The sequence below is a fragment of the Capra hircus genome, chromosome 1 (assembly GCF_001704415.2).
Source record: "Capra hircus breed San Clemente chromosome 1, ASM170441v1, whole genome shotgun sequence".
Lineage (NCBI taxonomy): Eukaryota > Metazoa > Chordata > Mammalia > Artiodactyla > Bovidae > Capra > Capra hircus.
This window is the reverse complement of record NC_030808.1, coordinates 129,684,038-129,701,658: the sequence shown is the minus strand read 5'-3', so window position 1 is coordinate 129,701,658 and position 17,621 is coordinate 129,684,038. Positions and strand designations below refer to the sequence as shown.

The following is a 17,621-nucleotide window of genomic DNA, read 5'->3' as shown; positions in this document are numbered from 1 at the left end:
CAAACCATAATGGAAAAGAATATGAAAAATAATATATATATCTGAATCACTTTGCTGTACACCAGAAACTAACACAACAATGTAAATGAACTGTACTTCAATAAAAATAGCAAAATTGTTATCTTTAAAGTACTTTAATGTCACATTAAAATTAGGAATGAATATATAATAAAACATTTTCAGTAATAAGAGACTTAGGAGAGTATGCTACATAAAAACGTTGAGATTTACAAAACCAAGATAGTTTACTATAATATGATATACTGGGAAGAACAATTTTTAAAGGATATTCTTCAGCAAGAAAACTGAGGCTAGACTTTGAGAGTGGAATGTAAGAATAAAATAGTAGAGAAGAAATGGCAAAGCATGTTGGTGTATATAAACAGTATTAACATATATATAAATACCATTAGATTTTATTTCTCATAAAAATGTGAAGCAAATGTGGTAATAAATTAATGTTTTAAAAGAAGTTTGATATAAGAAAAAATTTGAGGTAGAATTCTAAATGGAAGCGAACTTCCTCAGGTTAAGAGGAAGCCAAGAACAAACATCATGCTCTGTTTGGCAGCCATCATACTATTTTGCAGTTTTCCAAGGGAGCAACTCCAAACACCAAGAAAGAGAAAAGCTCTGGCAAAATATCTTTATAAATTCATGAGAAAACATATAAAGAAGGAAATTAACAACATGAGAAATCCCCAGCAATTTCCCGTTTGGGGGAGCAATAGCGTAGTAACCGTATGGTGCGAGAGAGAGTAGAATTTGCGAGAAAATAACTGATGCGAAAGGAAGGGGAATGGAGAGGCCTGAGAATGATGCGTAAAAAAGTCCAGACGTCAGAAAACACATTGTCTGGTATCTCTGGACAGATTTTCCATTTCAAAGATGAGGTCTAGAATCTGCTTTCTCTTCTTGACGTCTTCTCCTGCCACTACAGGCAGTCTGAAGGGAAAAAGAAATTGTTGGTACAAGGCACATGAGATGCTTAATTTCCAGGTTGTAGGGCTTTCAATGTAAAGGACACTGGGAAGTCCATTGGGCCGCCAGGACGGTAGCTGCAATTGTGTGCTTGTGGACCAGATCGTAGTTCATTCTGGAAACAGACATCTCCGAGCCTTGGGCGCAGGACCGTGAGGGCGCGGGGGGCGCTCGTGAGGGCTCGGACTTGGAAAGGGCGGTAGAGGTTGGAGTGGTGAGTCAGGGAAGGGCTCCAGAAAGTGCACGTCTAGGTGGTCGTCGTGGTGAGGAGAGCACCTCTCCGGACTAGGGTTAGGCGCCCGAGGCCAGAACTCTGGGAAGAAGCCCTGTGCGTCGGAGCGCCACACCCTGGCGTCTGGGCTGCGGAGCCCAGCGATGAGGCCGCCTGCCGGATCCATCCCTGGTGACAGGAAGTCAGAGCCCGAGTCGGCGTCGTCCCCGTTGGTCTCTTCTTCGCAGGCGACCTCTGGCACAGCTCCGCAGAATTCCGGTTCCAGAGCCGTGTACTCCCTGGGAGGGCTCAGGACAGCAGCCCGTTCAAGGACCTGTCCCGACGGGCCTTCCACCCTCGAGCCCAAGAGGGCCTCGGGGACCAGTGTGAGGATGAAATCTCCGAGAGCCACCTGCAGCACGGACGTGGGCTCGGGCTCCAGCACCAGATCTACGTCGTCCAGGGGCAGATGCAGGGCACAGCCAGCGGGCAGAACCAGCAGGCGTGTCAGCGCGCCCGCAGCCGTAGATCCTGTCAGGTTGTCGACGCTGGGCGCCGTCTCGGACTCGGACTCGGGGCGCGCGCGCTCCTCCGTTCGGCGGCGCTTGGCAGGGCCGGGTTCTCCGGCCTGGTTTCCCCATCGGTCAGAGGAGTAGGCACCGGGGCTTCGAGGCCTGCTGCCCATCAGTTCGACCGAAGGACGGCACTTCTGGGGCCTGGCAGAGGGCAGCGAGGAGCTCAGTCCTGCACGCTGTGACGCGGTGCGGGCCAGCTGGGGCGCAGGACGGCGCGATGGTGGGCGAGTCCTCAGAGCTCCGGTCTTGCAGTCCAGGCTTCAAGGGTATCGGCGTCGGACGCTGGACTGAGCCTCTCGCCTTCTAGTCTTCAGCACCTCACACCGATTAGTCAGTGCACCAGACGGCCAAAGATATTGCAAGTGACGCCAGTGGAATCTTCGTCGTAAAATGTCACGCTAAGCCCCGCCCCTCGGCGGCCCCGCACCCACGGAGGCCCCGCCCCACAGAACTCGCGGTATCTGTGCTGCCCAATAGTCAGGGCTGTAGTTGATAGGTCACAGTAAGGAACTACTTTTATAGTCCTCCAGGGGGCGGAATACTTGTGTGCCTCATTTTTTGGCGGGGGGGCGGGAAAGATACACCAATAATAGAACTGTAGATATTAGTTACCTTTAAGTTAATGTTTTCCTTTGATTTCAGGCATGGTAGAGAAAGAAACCATGGTCGGCTTCCTTGGTAACTCAGTGAAGCATCTGCTTGCGATGCAGGAGACTCTGGTTCGATCCCTGGGTCGGGAAGATCCTTTGAAGAAGGGCATGGCTATCCCCTCCAGTATTCTTGCCTAGAAAATCCCATGGACAGCGGAGACTGGAGGGCTACAGTTCATGGAGTCGCAAAGAGTCGGACATGACTGAGTGACTAACACACACAGAGAGAAAGACAACCACTCAAATAGACCACCTCCTTGGCAGCATAAAACAGACCTGTCTAAATGCTCCATGAAAATCCTTTAAAGCTTGGTTTCTGAAGAGTAAATAGAAAATACTCATATCTGTTTAGATAAAGTTCTGTCTTAATATTAAATAAAATATTTGTGGCAGTTTCTTCCTAAAGGTAAAAGGCTGTTAAAAAATAAAACTGTCTTGGGATAATTAAGTTGTTTTATTGAGTATTTATTATGTATCACTCATTTTACTGAGTTTTCAAAAACAATCGTTTTCTCAAATGTGAGCCCACTACTTTGTTGAGGTATGATTGACATACACAAAGCTATACATTTTAAATATATACAACTTGAGTTTGTATATAACTATACAGTGGTGAAACTATCACCGCAATCTAAGCCATAAACGAACGGGCTTCTCTGGTGGTGCGGTCGGTAAAGAATCTGCTCATAATGAGGGAGACCTGGGTTCGATCCCTGGTTTGGGAAGATCCCCTGGAGGAGGTGATGGCAACCCACTCCAGTATTCTTGCCAGGATAATCCCCACATACAGAGGAACCTGGCGGGCTGCAATTCACTGGGGTCGCAAAAAGTCCGAGGAGACTGAGAGACTTAGCAAAGCACGACATATATCTATGAAGTGCAAAGTTTCTTCCTGCCGTCTTTGAAAAAAAGTGATTTTTTTTCTGTCTCCACAACACCTGAAGTTCAGAGTAGTCAAGTAAGTTTTAAAAGTTAGTATGTACTTAGTTAGATGTTAGATGTAGGCATCCAATGCACACTTATCTGGTTTTAAATCATGAACTCTTAACTCATGTGTTGATCACATACACGTAGGACTGCAGTACTAATTGATTCTATGTGTGCCTTTTCAAGCTAATAGGTAATAACTTCCTTCTTTTTTTCCCAAAAATATTTTTCACAGTTTGCATTCCTGTGAGCAGAGTATGTTTCCATTTCACTGCATCCTTGTGAAGATTTCTTATTAACAGACTCTTACCTGTTTTCCAGCCTAGTACAGTAAAATGTTATCTCACTGTTTTCATTTTGCATTTATGATTGCAAATGAAGGTGGATCATTTTCCCACATGATTATTGGCCAATATTATATCTAATTCTTTGAAGTATACCTACCTTCTATTTTTTTTTAACCTTTAAAAAGCTAGGGTTCAACTCTTCCTCCAGCTTTATGCAGCAGTGATTCTTCTTCAAAGACCAATTCAGACCGCACTTTCTTGAAAAGGGCATTTCTGGCCATTTTATTTGAAATGGCATTCTTGACTTACTCTTTATATCATCCTTCTCTCTATGGCCTTCATAGTATTATCATAATCTGTAAATAAACAAAATATTGTTTAAAAAATTGAGGTTCAGTCATACTACATACCAGTCACTTATCAAATGTGAGTGTAACACGTGTGTGTATCAGAGTCTTCAAATATTTTAACACTTGATTCACTGTAATTCTCACTCATTTCACATCTGTTGTAATTTGTGGTGAGTTTAATATTCTCATGGATCTTGCCCCTTACCACCCCCTCTCCCCCAGCCTTGGCTTCTTAGTTCTCTTCCCCTTCAGTGCTTTTGTCCTCCTTCCTACTTCATTGACTCAAACTCTTGACATTGTCGTTATGAAACCGATTTTGCAGTCATCAGTTAGATCCATTCCATAGGTCCCCAGCCTCTGAGATCCAATGCCTGATGATCTGATATGATAATAATACAAATAAACTGCACAATAAATGTAATGCACTTGAATCATCCCCAAACCATCCATCAACCTCGTCTCATGAATAAATTGTCTTTCACAAAAGTGGTTCCTTGCAGCACTGTTTACAAAAGCTAGGACATGGAAGCAACCTAGATGTCCATGAGCAGAAAAATGGATAAGAAAGTTGTGGTACATATACACAATGGAGCATTACTCAGCTATTAAAAAGAATGTATCTGAGTCAGTTCTAATGAAACTGGAGCCTATTATACAGAATGAAGTAAGTCAGAAAAAAAAACAATACAGTGTATTAACATATATATGGAATTTAGAAAGGCGGTAATGATGACATTATGTGCAAAACAGCACAAGAGACACAGATGTAAAGAACAGACTTTTGGACTCTATGGGAGAAGGTGAGGGTGGGATGATTTGAGAGAATAGCATTGAAACATATATTAACCATATGTGAAATAGATGACCAGTCCAAGTTCGATGCATGAAACAGGGCACTCAAAGCCAGTGTACTGGGGTGACCCAGAGGCACAGGATGGGGAGGGAGGTGGGAAAGGGGTTTGGGATGGGGGTCATATGTACGCCCGTGGCTGAGTCATGTCAATGTATGGCAAAACCCACCGCAATATTGTAAAGTAATTAGCCTCCAATTAAAATAAATAAATTAAAAAACTGTTCCTGGTGGTAAAAAGACTGGGGACCACTGCATAAGACTATAACTTAATAGTAAACTGTAATCTGCCTTCACTGGTCAAGCTCAACTTAATTGTTTTTACAGAACTTGATATCCTCCAAGCATCATGTAGCCTAAAGAATAAGTTACAAGATCTCCTCAAGACCCCTGTTTATCAGTACCTCTGATGTAAGAGTTTTAAGATGTTTCCCCATGTTTTTTTTTTTTTCTGGAAATTGGAGTCAGCTATTGTTCTGTTTGAACTCCAGCTGATTAAGACTGGTTGGGACTACCAATTCTCCTCTTGGCTTGGGAGAGTGTTTGATCAGTGACCTTTTGAAGTCAGAGGGCCAAAAACTCCACCCTCAGAAAATACTAATGCCATCATTTTCTGAACATGCATCCTATGAAACAGCATGTAGCTTAGTTGCACCTGCCCAGAATGACAATATCTCATCTTTTTCTTATTTCTAGTCACCTTTTCCCATCCTCTCTATGCCTCAGGTCACCCCAATTCTTTATCCCATATATGTTACAAACCCCTGGCCTTTGGCAAGATGGATTTGAGGTTTATTCTCGTTTCCTTGCTTGAATGACTTGAAAATAAACCCTTTCTCTGCTGCAAATCTCCCGTGTCTCAGAGTTTGACTTCCTGCTTGTAAGGCAAATGAACATGATTCACTAACAGTTACTCCAAATTGTGACCCCTCTTGGGTGTAGTTTTGGTCCAAGCGGAGAAAGTGAACCTTTGGTTTAGTTGATGGAACTCTCTCCATGAGTGCTGACATGCTCCAGGGATCAATGTAGAAGTTGATCCTGCAGCAGCTGCTGCCAAGATCCTCTGTACCAAGAGCCCTTTCCTTTTGCACCCTGCAAGGAAGATCTCCTTTGAGTCTGATGTTAGCTGTGTGTTTGTCCTCAATGACCTTTTTTCCACAGAGGTATTTGTTTCCCCTCTTCTTCTCCTGTCTGTCTGTCTCAAGAGAGGACCACATTCCCTTGGGAGGGATACTGGCAGTGAGGATTCCCCGAGTCCAGGGCAGTGATGATGAGCCCAGATATGAAAGTGCTGAGTTTGTGAGAATAGCCCAACTGAGATGGCACAAGCAGGGACAGGAGCCACCAGGTGGAGGGTCCCATTCTGACCAGTCCAGTAGCTCCAAATGTCTGCCTGTGTTTTGGAAAGTTTTAGGTTTGTCCTTGTATCTTTTGCAACCTGGCACATGCACCCTCAGTCTCCTGAATGGAATCCCTGTTACTCCCTGAGCCAGAGGTGAGAGAGGTGAGACATTGAAGATGGCTTGCAGTATGCTTTGTGTTAAAGCAGGTGTTCCTTCCCATTTTTCGGAACCACCATTAGCCTCCCCTACCCCAGACCCCACCCCTGGCCCCATGGTCCCTACTTTCTCTGGCTTTAAGCTCCACTCCCCCATCTCTCAGTATCCTCTTTCTCAAGAACACAAACATGGTGTCTGCTTCCATCACCTGGAATTACAGAGGTTGCTGCCTTTGGTGTCCATGTTCACCCCGTGGAAACTCAGGCTCCCAGCTTGGCCTCAGTGCCCCAGCTCCTGTATACTTTAGTAGCACCTCAGGCTTTCCTCATAGCTCAGTCAGCAAAGAATCTGCCTGCAAAACAGGAGATCTAGGTTCGATTCCTGTGTTGGGAAGATGCCCTGGAGAAGGAAATGGCGACCCTCTCTAGTATTCTTGCCTGGAGAATCCCATGGGCAGAGGAGCCTGGCAGGCTACAGTCCATGGGGTCGCAAGGGTCAGACATGACTTAGCGACTGAACTACCACCACCACACCTAAATTACCACCTCAAGGGAACTTGTTTGCCCTTGACCAGGAACACAGAAGTTCCATCCATGCAAACCAGTTTTGACCAGTGAAAGTGAAAGTCACTCAGTTGTGTCCAGCTCTTTGTGACCCCATGGAATTCTCCAGGCCAGAATCCTGGAGTGGGTAGCTGTTCCCTTCTCCTGGGGAATTTCCCAAACCAGGGATCAAACCCAGTTCTCCCACATTGCAGGCAGATTCTTTAGCAGCTGAGCCACAAGGAAAGTCCTTGTGGCAAAACTACTTGTTTTGACCAGTAGTGCAGGGCAAACCCATGAATGCTGGCCATGGAAATTTGAGTTTCCCTGTTTCCTTGTCACCAACCATGTGGGTTCCGACCATGATCACCCATTGCCCTTGTACCTGAATGCCTCCAAATATGAGTGAAAACAAGTGGCATGATCTTCCACTCCTATCCAAATCTGATAGGTGCTTACATTGAATTCCCGGGTTCTTCGCTGAAGGAATTCTGAGGCATTTTTCTGGGATGTGGGCTAAGAATCTGAAGCTTTACCACAATTGGTTATAGGATTCCACTGTCGGCCAATCACAGACCACTAGGTTCAATAGCCATGGAGAGAGGCCTCATGGAAATGGAATTCTGTGGAAAGGAATTCGATGCTGCCCTAAGAATAAGAGTATACATGACTCAATGGTGTGAAAAGGGTCAAAGTGAGCCAGTGTGGGCTGAAAGGATGGGGTGGAAACAGTGGTTTCACTGTCATCAGCAACCACACACAAGTATTCCCAATTTCAAAGTCAGTATGGGGAGTTTCCCCCATGAACGCTGGAGAGAAAGCTGAGCCACACCCTCCCTTGGCCACAAGATTGGGGGCATAGATACGCCTTTCCAGTGACACTTAGATCAAAGGTGTTGTGTCCTGCATGACCTAGAGAGGATCCTGGCTGGTCTGACTCAGCTCTATGTGTTCTATGTTCCTGGGCTGCTGGGCTCATCCTTGTGCATGACATTTCCATCATCAGTCCATTGGACTCTGACAGCTCTGCTCTTGGGTATAGGTTTGGTTCAAGTGGAGAAAGTGAACTTTTTGTTCAGTTGATGGCGCTATCTCCATGAGCATTGACCTGCTCCAGGGATAGAAGTAAAAGTTGATGCTGCAGCGACTAATGATAAGATCCTCTGTGCCAAGAGCCCTTTTCCTTTGCACCCTGCTCAGAGGATCTGACCATCATTGACTGTTTCCGCCCAGGGAGACTTCAGGTTGCCATCACGGACTCACCCCAGACTGGGGTCGAAATAAAAGAGGCCTGGTCGCTCCTGGGTGTCAGTGTGAGTAGTGATCCCCAGGTCCTTGGGACTCAGTGGGGAATGGGTTTTCTGGTAAAGTTTCTGGTAAAGTTTTTCTGCCTCTGAGGTCCACTTTGGGAAACCAGAGCATGTGAACCTGGATGCCTAGCCTTAGAGTGGCAGGATCATTTGGGAACCCAGTAAATGTAAGGTAATTCTCTAAAGGTAGTTCTTTGAAGTGAACTCCCAGCCAGGAAGGTAGCAGTGAAGATGACATGGACCTGCATGGTGACTTCTTGTGGTCTGGGATGGATGCTGCAAGAGGCCTCATCTCTGTTCCCTGTGGCCCAGACCCACAGGGCTCGTTCCTAGAGTCCTGGCCTCGGCCGACCAACCTTAGTCCAGAGAGAGGCTCTTCTCACCATGATGACCACCTGGACTTGCAGCTGCAGGAGGTCTTCCATGACTCTGCCCTCCAACCTCTACCTCCCTTTCATACTCTGGGTCCCGTGGAGCACCTCCAGTGCCCTCAAGATTCTCCGCCCAAGGCACGGAGAAGCCTGACCCTGAAATGAACTGACCTCTCAAACTACACCCCCTACAGGTTTGGGGACCAGATTTGAATCTTCTGATTATAGCTGTCTGTACATAGCTCACCAGCAAGCATCGCAAGGGCCAGATGACTTTTGGATGCATGCTACATTGCAGGGTTTTGCATCAGTTGCAAAATCAGCATTTAGCTGACTAGAATGCTGGTAAGGAAGCTCCTCTGGGCAAGAAAAACCTCCTGAAATACAGCCTGCTTTCAGACAGTCAGACAGTTGCTTAGGTTTTTCTCTAGGGAGGTCACCCTGAAGTAGCTCTATCCCACTCTCATTCCTAATGTCCCTTCAACCCAAGTCCCAGAACTTTTCTCTGAAAAGCTGTCCTTTCCCAGGCACTTTACCTCTGCCCCTTCCCCTCATATCACCGTCAATAGAGTGATATTTAATCTCTTGTTTACAAGATTTTGTCCCTAGTGTCCATGCTATTTTATGACAACCACAGCCCAGTGTGAGCTTCTCTGGATGACTGCTATACTTCCGTGTGTGTGTGTTGGATGTAGCCAATATCCACTGAAGAGTGTGGACAAAGTATTTGGTGGATACCAAACACAGAATTGTGAAGAGCAATCACATTCCCTCCTCTTTGTGAATGCTGAGGTTGGCAAATGGTTGAACTCTGTTACTGGGTTTGTGGATTTTTCATAAAATCTGTGACCCCATCTCTCTGAAGCCAATTGTTTCCCATTGTTTCATTCTGATATATATTTAAAATAGAAATCTGTCCTGATGTAAAGTCTGTAATTCTCCAGATTCTGTGTTTTTAATCATTTTAATACCCCGATGGGGAATTTTCAGTATGACACAGGGAGCACAAATCCAGTGCTCTGTTATAATCTAGAGGGGTGGGATTGGGTGAGAGGCGGGAGGCAGGTTCAAGAGAGAGAGAACATGTGTTTACCTGTGGCTGATTCATGTTGACGTTTGGCAGGAAAAAAAAAAAAAAAAACAAACACCAGACTGTTGTAAAGTAATTAGCCTCCAATAAAAAGTAAAAAAGAAGACTTCACATGTGTTCTCTCCATTGTGACTGGCACTTAGAAACAGTTGGTTCTTAGGTTGACCTTTACTTAATCCTTCAGTCATGTCTGACTCTGTGACTCCATGGACTGTAGCCCACCATGCTCCTCTGTCCATGGGGATTCTCTAAGCAAGAATGCTGGAGTGGGTAGCCTATCCCATCTCCAGGGGATCTACCTGACCCAGGGATTGAACAGGGGTCTCCTGCATTGCAGGCAGATTCTTTATCAGCTGAGCTACTAGGAAAGCCTTAGGTTGAAATAGTATCCTGCAAAACAGCCTCATGTTGGCCATGACTTATGGGTAGATTCTCCTGCCTAACTGATAAAGACAAAAATATCTCCAAATCATGAGTGTTGTATCTTTGTATTCTTTACCTGCCTCTTATCTTTCCTCCTTCTTTTGATTGGATATTCCTTGTCAAGGGCAGAACGTTAGGTAGGGGCTTCTGGGTCTCATGCCTGGTGTCAGTGGGAATGCTCTAGAATTACCATGAAGCAGGACCTTTCTCTATGTCATTTGTAAGTGTTCTAGTACTGAAATGATAGTTTGTAGTCTTTGTGATCTTGAAACCTTCAGAGTCTTATTTTGTGTCTTTGTGCTTGAGGACAGAGATTTAGTCAAATTATTCCAAATGTTGGCATTTCATGGTTTGTGGGGACATACAGCAGCTACTGGGAATTTGAGGGTCTTTAGGAGTCTATGGAGAAACCTAGCAGAAGAGCCAAAGAGAGGAATTTGGGGCTTTAGGAATTGGAAACCTTGAATGCCCATGGTAGGTCTTAGGAATTGAAGATGGATGAGAAAGAGCATTCCAGAAGGGTAGGGTCTAGGGTTTGATGGATGGGTTAATGCATTGATGGTTTGATTGGGTTATTTATTAAAGTGGAGGTGATTCACCTTTTTAGATTAGATTAAGATAAACTACAAGTGATTCATCATCTTTCCCAATCCTGGGGCCTTACAACTTACTACAAAGTCAGGGCAGTCATTCCCTGTTTGGAACAATACCTAGTGCAGATCTTCATTACATACCTATTTGTGTCCCTGCCCCCTTTCCTATCCTAGTTGTTATGGACTAGTTTGTTTATCTTTCAGTCTGTTTCATTGTTGCACCTGCATTCATCCATATTCTGTTTTACACATTCCATGTTGGTGATATCATACAGTATTTGTCATTCTCAGTCAGCCTTATATCACTAAACATGTTAGTGGTGCTAGGTTCGTCCAGGTTCCTGCAGATGGCAGAAATTCACTCTTATTCCTGGCGGTGTAATATTCCATTTGGTGTGTATGTGTGTGTTTCTCCTCTTCTGTATCTATTTTCTGTGGATGAGCACTAGGGTTGCTTCCATGTTTGCCTATTGTCTGTACCAGTACTATCAACATCTGGGTTCATGGCTCACTTCTAAGGACAGTTTTTGTTGTTTTCTGGATGTATACTCAGGAATGGAATGTATGGGTGACACAGTGTCTCTCCTGTAGTTCTTGGAGGAACAATTATGCTGCTTTACATAGTGGCTGTCCCAATTCAGCAACACGCAAACTGTGAACTTCCAGATGTTCAAGCTGGTTTTAGAAAAGGCAGAGGAACCAGAGATCAAATTGCCAACATCCTCTGGATCATGGAAAAAGCAAGAGAGTTCCAGAAAAACATCTATTTCTGCTTTATTGACTATGCCAAAGCCTTTGACTGTGTGGATCACAATAAACTGTGGAAAATTCTGAAAGAGATGGGAATACCAGAGCACCTGACCTGCCTCTTGAGAAACCTATATGCAGGTCAGGAAGCAACAGTTAGAACTGGACATGAAACAACAGACTGGTTCCAAATAGGAAAGGGAGTCCGTCAAGGCTGTATATTGTCACCCTGCTTATTTAACTTATATGCATCATGAGAAATGCTGGACTGGAAGAAGCACAACCTGGAATCAAGATTGCTGGGAGAAATATGAATAACATCAGATATGCAGATGACACCACCCTTATGGCAGAAAGTGAAGAGGAATTAAAAAGCCTCTTCCATGTGAAAGAGGAGAGTGAAAAAGTTGGCTTAAAGCTCAGCATTCAGGAAACGAAGATCATGGCATCTGGTCCCATCACTTCATGGGAAATAGATGGGGAAACAGTGGAAACAGTGTCAGACTTTATTTTTTGGGGCTCCAAAATCACTGCAGATGATGATTGCAGCCATGAAATTAAAAGATGCTTAGTCCTTGGGAGAAAAGTTATGACCAACCTAGATAGCATATTCAAAAGCAGAGACATTACTTTGCCAACAAAGGTCCATCTAGTCAAGGCTATGGTTTTTCCTGTGGTCATGTATGGATGTGAGAGTTGGACTGTGAAGAAGGCTGAGCGCCGAAAAATTGATGCTTTTGAACTGTACTGTTGGAGAAGACTCTCGAGAGTCCCTTGGACTGCAAGGAGATCCAACCAGTCCATTCTGAAGGAGATCAGCCCTGGGATTTCTTTGGAGGGAATGATAAGCCCAGATGTGAAAGTGCTAAGGTTGAGAGAAGAGCCCACCTGAGATGGCACCAAGCAGGGACAGGAGCAACTGAGTTGAGGGCCCTGTTCCTCACCAGATCACAGGCTCTGAACCCTTGAGTGTGTCCTGGGGAGCTTTGGCATCTTTGTGTCTTTTGCACCCTCCAGTCTCCTGAATGGAAACCCTATTTCCGAGGGAAGGAGAGGTGAGAGGCATGGGACTTTCAAAGGTTGCTTGCAATATGCTTCAGCTTTATGGTAGATGTTCCCTCCCTGCTCCTAGGAACCGCAACCAGACTCTGGTCTCCAGCTTCCGGCCCCATGGGCCCTACTTTCCCTTGCTTAAAGCTCCCACATCTAGCTCTCAGTAACCTCTTTCTAAAGAATACAAGCATAGGTCTGCTTCCATCTCCTGGAATTATAGTTTGGTGCCTCTTGTGTTCAGTTTCACCCCATGGGAACTCGGGATCCCAGCAGAGCCTCTGTGAACCCAGCACCCAGGCACCTTGCCAGCACCTACACCTGAAACATCACCTCAGGGGAATCTGTTGACCTTTGGCCAGGGATAGTGAAGTTTCAGCCATGAGACCCAATTATGACCAGTAGTGCATGGCAATGGAGAAGGCAATGGCACCCCACTCCAGTACTCTTGCCTGGAAAATCCCATGGACAGAGGAGCCTGGTCGGCTGCAGTCCATGGGGTTGCTAAGAGTCAGACATGACTGAGCAACTTCACTTTCACTTTTCACTTTCATGCATTGGAGAAGGAAATGGCAACCTACTCCAGTGTTCTTGCCTGAAGAATCCCAGGGACGGGGGAGCCTGGTGGGCTGCCGTCTCTGGGGTCGCACAGAGTTGGACACGACTGAAGTGACTTGGCAGCAGCAGCAGTAGTCCATGGCAAACGCTGAAGGCTGGCCATGGATTTTGGAGTATCCATGTTGCCTTTGTTACCATAGAGCAGGGTTCTGACCTTGAAGACCCACCACCCTGGTACCTGAAACACTCCAATACTGAAAGGAAAGAAGTGTTTTGACTTTCAACACTGGCATCCAATGACGTATTTGGTGAGGGGCTTACACTGAATTCCAGGGTCCTTTACTGCAGGAATTCTGTTCTGTATTCCTGGGTAGCCGGCCAGGAATCTGAATCTTTATCCTGATTGGCCAGAAGATGCCTGTGCCCACTCATCACAGACCACTAGGTTCAATGTCCTTGGAGAGAGGCTTGATAAATAAAATTCTGCGGAAAGGAATTCAATGCTACTCTACAAATGAGAATACACAGGAAATGCTATGGTGTGAAAAGATAAAAGTGAGCCAGCATGTGCCGAAAGGAGAGGGAGTGGGCAGAGAGGTCTTTTCCTCTTGTATGCAACCCTGTGACAGTATTCTGCATTCCAAAGACAATGTGGGGTGTTTTCCCACTGTGAACACTGGAGAGAAAGTTGAGCCACACCTATGCTTGGGCAGGAGGATGGGTGCCATAGGCAAACCTTTCCCATGATATGTGGATCAAAGGCTTTGCCTTTTGAGCCTGCTGACTGATCAGGTGCAGTTATGCGGGTTCCTGGATCCTGGGCAGATGGGTTCTTCCTTGTGCTTGACATTTCCATCATCTGTCCTTTGGGCTCTAAAAGCTCCACGTCTTGAGTGTAGTTTCTGTCCTAGCAGAGGGTGTGAACCTTTGGTTCAGTTGTTGGAACTCTCTCCATGAGCACCGACCTGCTCCAAGGATAGAAGGGAAAGTTGATCCTGCAGCAGATGCTGATAACCTCCTCTGTTCCAAGAGCCCCTTCCCTTTGCACCCCGCTTGAAGGATCTGTGGAGAAGGAAATGGCACCACACTCCAGTATTCTTGCCTGGAAAATCCCATGGACTGAGGAGCCTGGTGGGCCGCAGTCCATGGGGTCGCTAAGAGTCGGACACGACTGAGCGACTTCACTTTCACTTGGAGGATCTGACCGCCCCTGACTAGGTTGGCCCAGGGAGACTTCAGGATGCCATCCCAGACTCAACCCCAGGCTGGGGCCGAAATAAAAGGGGCCAGGACGTGCCTGGGGCGGGGAGTCAGTGTGAGTAGGGACCTAGAGTTCCTTGGGACTCTATAGGGAGTAGGATTTCTGGTTAAGTTTTTCTGCTTCTGAGGTCCGCTTTTGGAAACCAAAGCACGTGACCCTGACGCCTAACCTTAGAGTAGCAGAATCATCTGGGGACCCGGTAATCCTAGGGTAGTTCTCTAGCGGTAGTTCTCTAAGGTGAATTATCAGTCATAGTCAGGGCTGTCAATCAGGCTGATTAGGTCCAGCGAGTTCTCGGGGCGGGGCCTGGAAGGGGGCGGAGCCTAGGGGCAGGGATGTATTTATTGCGGTGCGGGATGCGCTGGCCTCACTTGCAACAACACTGGCCATCGCCCGTGGTTGCGCCAAGGAGTGGGCTTCGGTGACCAGCTGAAGCGCTGAACGCGGCTGCGATATCTGAGGACTCGCTCAGCATCACCAGGTCCTGCGCCCCAGCCAGCCCCCTCCGGTTTGCCTTACAGGTCTTGGAGACCTGTCACAGCGAGCAGGACCGAGCGCCTCGTTGCCCTCTGTCAAGTCTCGTGTGTGCCGTCCTTCGGTCGTTGTGATGGGCAGCCGGCCCCGCAGTCCCAGCGCTTCCCCTGACGATCTGTGGGGACCGCCGGCCGGAGGACCCGGCCCAGCCAAACGCCGCCGAACCGAGAAGCTGGAGTTTCCGGAGTCCGAGTCCGAATTTGAGCCTGAGCCTGAGCCGGAGTTCGAGTCCGAGGTGGGACCCAGCCTGACCGACGGGATGGAGCCCCCTATAGAGTGCCCGCCCACGGCCCAGCTGGTTGTGCCCGCTGGCTTTGCCCTGCACCTGCCTCTAGAGCACGTCGACCTGCTGCTGGAGCCGGACTCCATGTCCATGGTGCAAGTGTCTCTCGGAGATCAAATCCTCATGCTGGTCCCCGAGGCTCTCCTGGACTCGGATGTGGAAGCGCCGAGGGTACAGATCCTGGAACCGGCTGCTGTCCTGAGCCTTCCCGGCGAGTACATGGCCCTGGAGCCTGAATTCTGCCCAGCTGTGCAAGAAATCGCCTTCCAAGAAGAGGCCAATGAGGACGACGCTGACCTGCACACCAACTTCCCGCGGCCTTGGATGGATGCTACAGGCAGCCCCATCTCTGTTCTCCGTGACCCAGAGCTGCAGGGCTCCTTCCTAGAGCCCCGGCGTCAAGAGACCAACCTTAGTCCAGAGAAAGGCTCTTCTCACCACGACGATTACCTGGACTTGCACCTGCAGGAGGCCTTCCACGAATCCCCACTTCAACCTCTACCACCTTCTCCTAGTCCTGGACCCGTGGAGCACCCGAAGCGTCCTCAGGGTCCTCCTTGCAACGCACGGAGAAGCCTGATCTTGCAATGAACTGATTCCATCCCCACCCACCGCCAGGCTGGGGACCAGATCAGAGTCTTCCGATGAGGGCTCCGTGTGCAGTTGACCACTGGCAAGCATCTCAAGAGCCAGATGAGTTTTGGATGCTTGCTGTGTTGCAGAATTTTCCATCAGTTGCAAAATCAGTTCAAAATGCTTTTGAACTGTGCTGTTGGAGAAGACTCTTGAGAGTCCCTTGGACTGCAAGGAGATCCAACCAGTCCATTCTGAAGGAGATCAGCCCTGGGATTTCTTTGGAGAGAGTGATGCTGAAGTTGAAACTCCAGTACTTTGGCTACCTCATGCTAAGGGCTGACTCACTGGAAAAGACTCTGATGCTGGGAGGGATTGGGGGCAGGAGGAGAAGTGGATGACAGAGGATGAGATGGCTGGATGGCATCACTGACTCAATGGAGTGAGTCTGAGTGAACTCTGGGAGTTGGTGATGGACAGGGAGGCCTGGCGTGCTGCGATTCATGGGGTCGCAAAGAGTCGGACACGACTGAGTGACTGAACTGAACTGTGTTGAAGAATTTTCCATCAGTTGCAAAATCAGCATCTAGCTGAGTAGAACACTGGCAAGAAACTCACCAGGACAAAGAAAAGCCTCCTGAAATACAGCTTGCTTTCAGAAGATCAGACAGCTGCTTAGGTTTTTCTCTAGGGAGGTCACTCTGCAGTATCTCTACCCCACCCCACCCTGCCCCCAATTTCCCTTCAAACCCAAGTGCCAACACCTTTTCTCTCAAAAGCCATGCTTTCGCAGGCACCCGCCTCTGCCCCTTCCCCTCATATTCCAGCCAATGGAGTAATATTTAATCTCTTGTTGGTAAGATTTTGTCCCTAATGTCCATTATAATTTACGAGAACTTCTGTGCAGTGTGAACTTTTCTGGATGGCCCCTGTCATTCCCTGTGTGTTTGTGTGTCTGTTCAATCTAGGCAATATCAACTGAAGAGTGTGGACAAAGTGTTTGGTAGATACCAAACACAAAACTGTGAAGAGAGATCATGCGCCCTCCTCTTTCTGAGTGCTGAGGTTGGCAATCGTTGAATTCTGTACTGGGTTTGTGGGTTTTAAAATTTGTGACTCCCTCCCCTAAAGCCCACTGTTTCCCATTGTTTTTATACTAGAAATCTGCTGTCATGCAAAAGTCTATAATTCTCCAGATTCTGTGTTTTGAATTATTTTAAAACACCCACATGGGAAATTTGCTGTATGACACAGGGAGCACAAATCCCATACTGTGTTACAACCTACAGGGGTAGAATGGGTGGGATGTGGGAAGGAGGTTCAAGAAGGAGAGGACATATATATACCTGTGGCTGATTCATGTTGATGTTTGGGAGAATGAAAGAGTATTGTAATTAGCCTCATAAAAAATAAAAGAAGACCCCACATGTATTTTATCCATTGTGACTGCCACTTAGAGACAGTTGGTTCTTAGATTGACTTGGTATCCTAAAAAGCAACTTCATGTTGGCCATGGTTTATGTATAGATTCTCCTGCCTGACCAATAAAGACAAAAGTATCTCCAAATCATGAGAGTATTGTGTCTTTGTATTGTTTACCTGCCTCTTATCTTTTCCTTCATCTTTTGATTGGATATTCCTTGTCAAGGGCAGAACTATGGGTTGGGTAGGGGCTTCCAGGGTCTCATGCCTGGTGTCAATGGAAGTGCTTTTAGCATTATCACGAAGCAGGAGCTCTCTCTATGTGATTTGTAAGTAAGTGTTCTAGTACTGAAATGATGGTTTGTAGTGTTTCTGATCCTGAAAATTTCAGTCTTGTTTTGTGTCTCTGTGCTTGAGGATAGAGACTTTGTCAGAGTATTTCAGCTGTTGGTATTTCCTGATTTGTGGGGACATAAAGCAGCTACTGGGAATTTGAAGTCTTTAGGAGTCCGTGGAGAAACCTAGCAGAAGAGC

At 46.8% G+C, this 17,621-nt stretch overlaps 2 protein-coding genes across 2 annotated transcripts; one reads left to right on the top strand and one right to left on the bottom strand.

Annotated features, from left to right (window-relative positions):
* Positions 1,092-2,151, bottom strand: LOC102191084 (proline-rich protein 23B-like). Its single transcript, XM_018050580.1, has one exon. The coding sequence runs from the start codon at positions 1,875-1,877 to the stop codon at positions 1,092-1,094; it is 786 nt and encodes a 261-aa protein (XP_017906069.1). The 5' UTR covers positions 1,878-2,151.
* Positions 1,985-15,683, top strand: LOC102190822 (proline-rich protein 23C-like). The gene is made up of 2 exons (XM_018050571.1): positions 1,985-2,033; positions 14,797-15,683. Exons 1-2 carry the CDS (start codon positions 1,985-1,987, stop codon positions 15,681-15,683), a joined length of 936 nt encoding a protein of 311 aa, XP_017906060.1.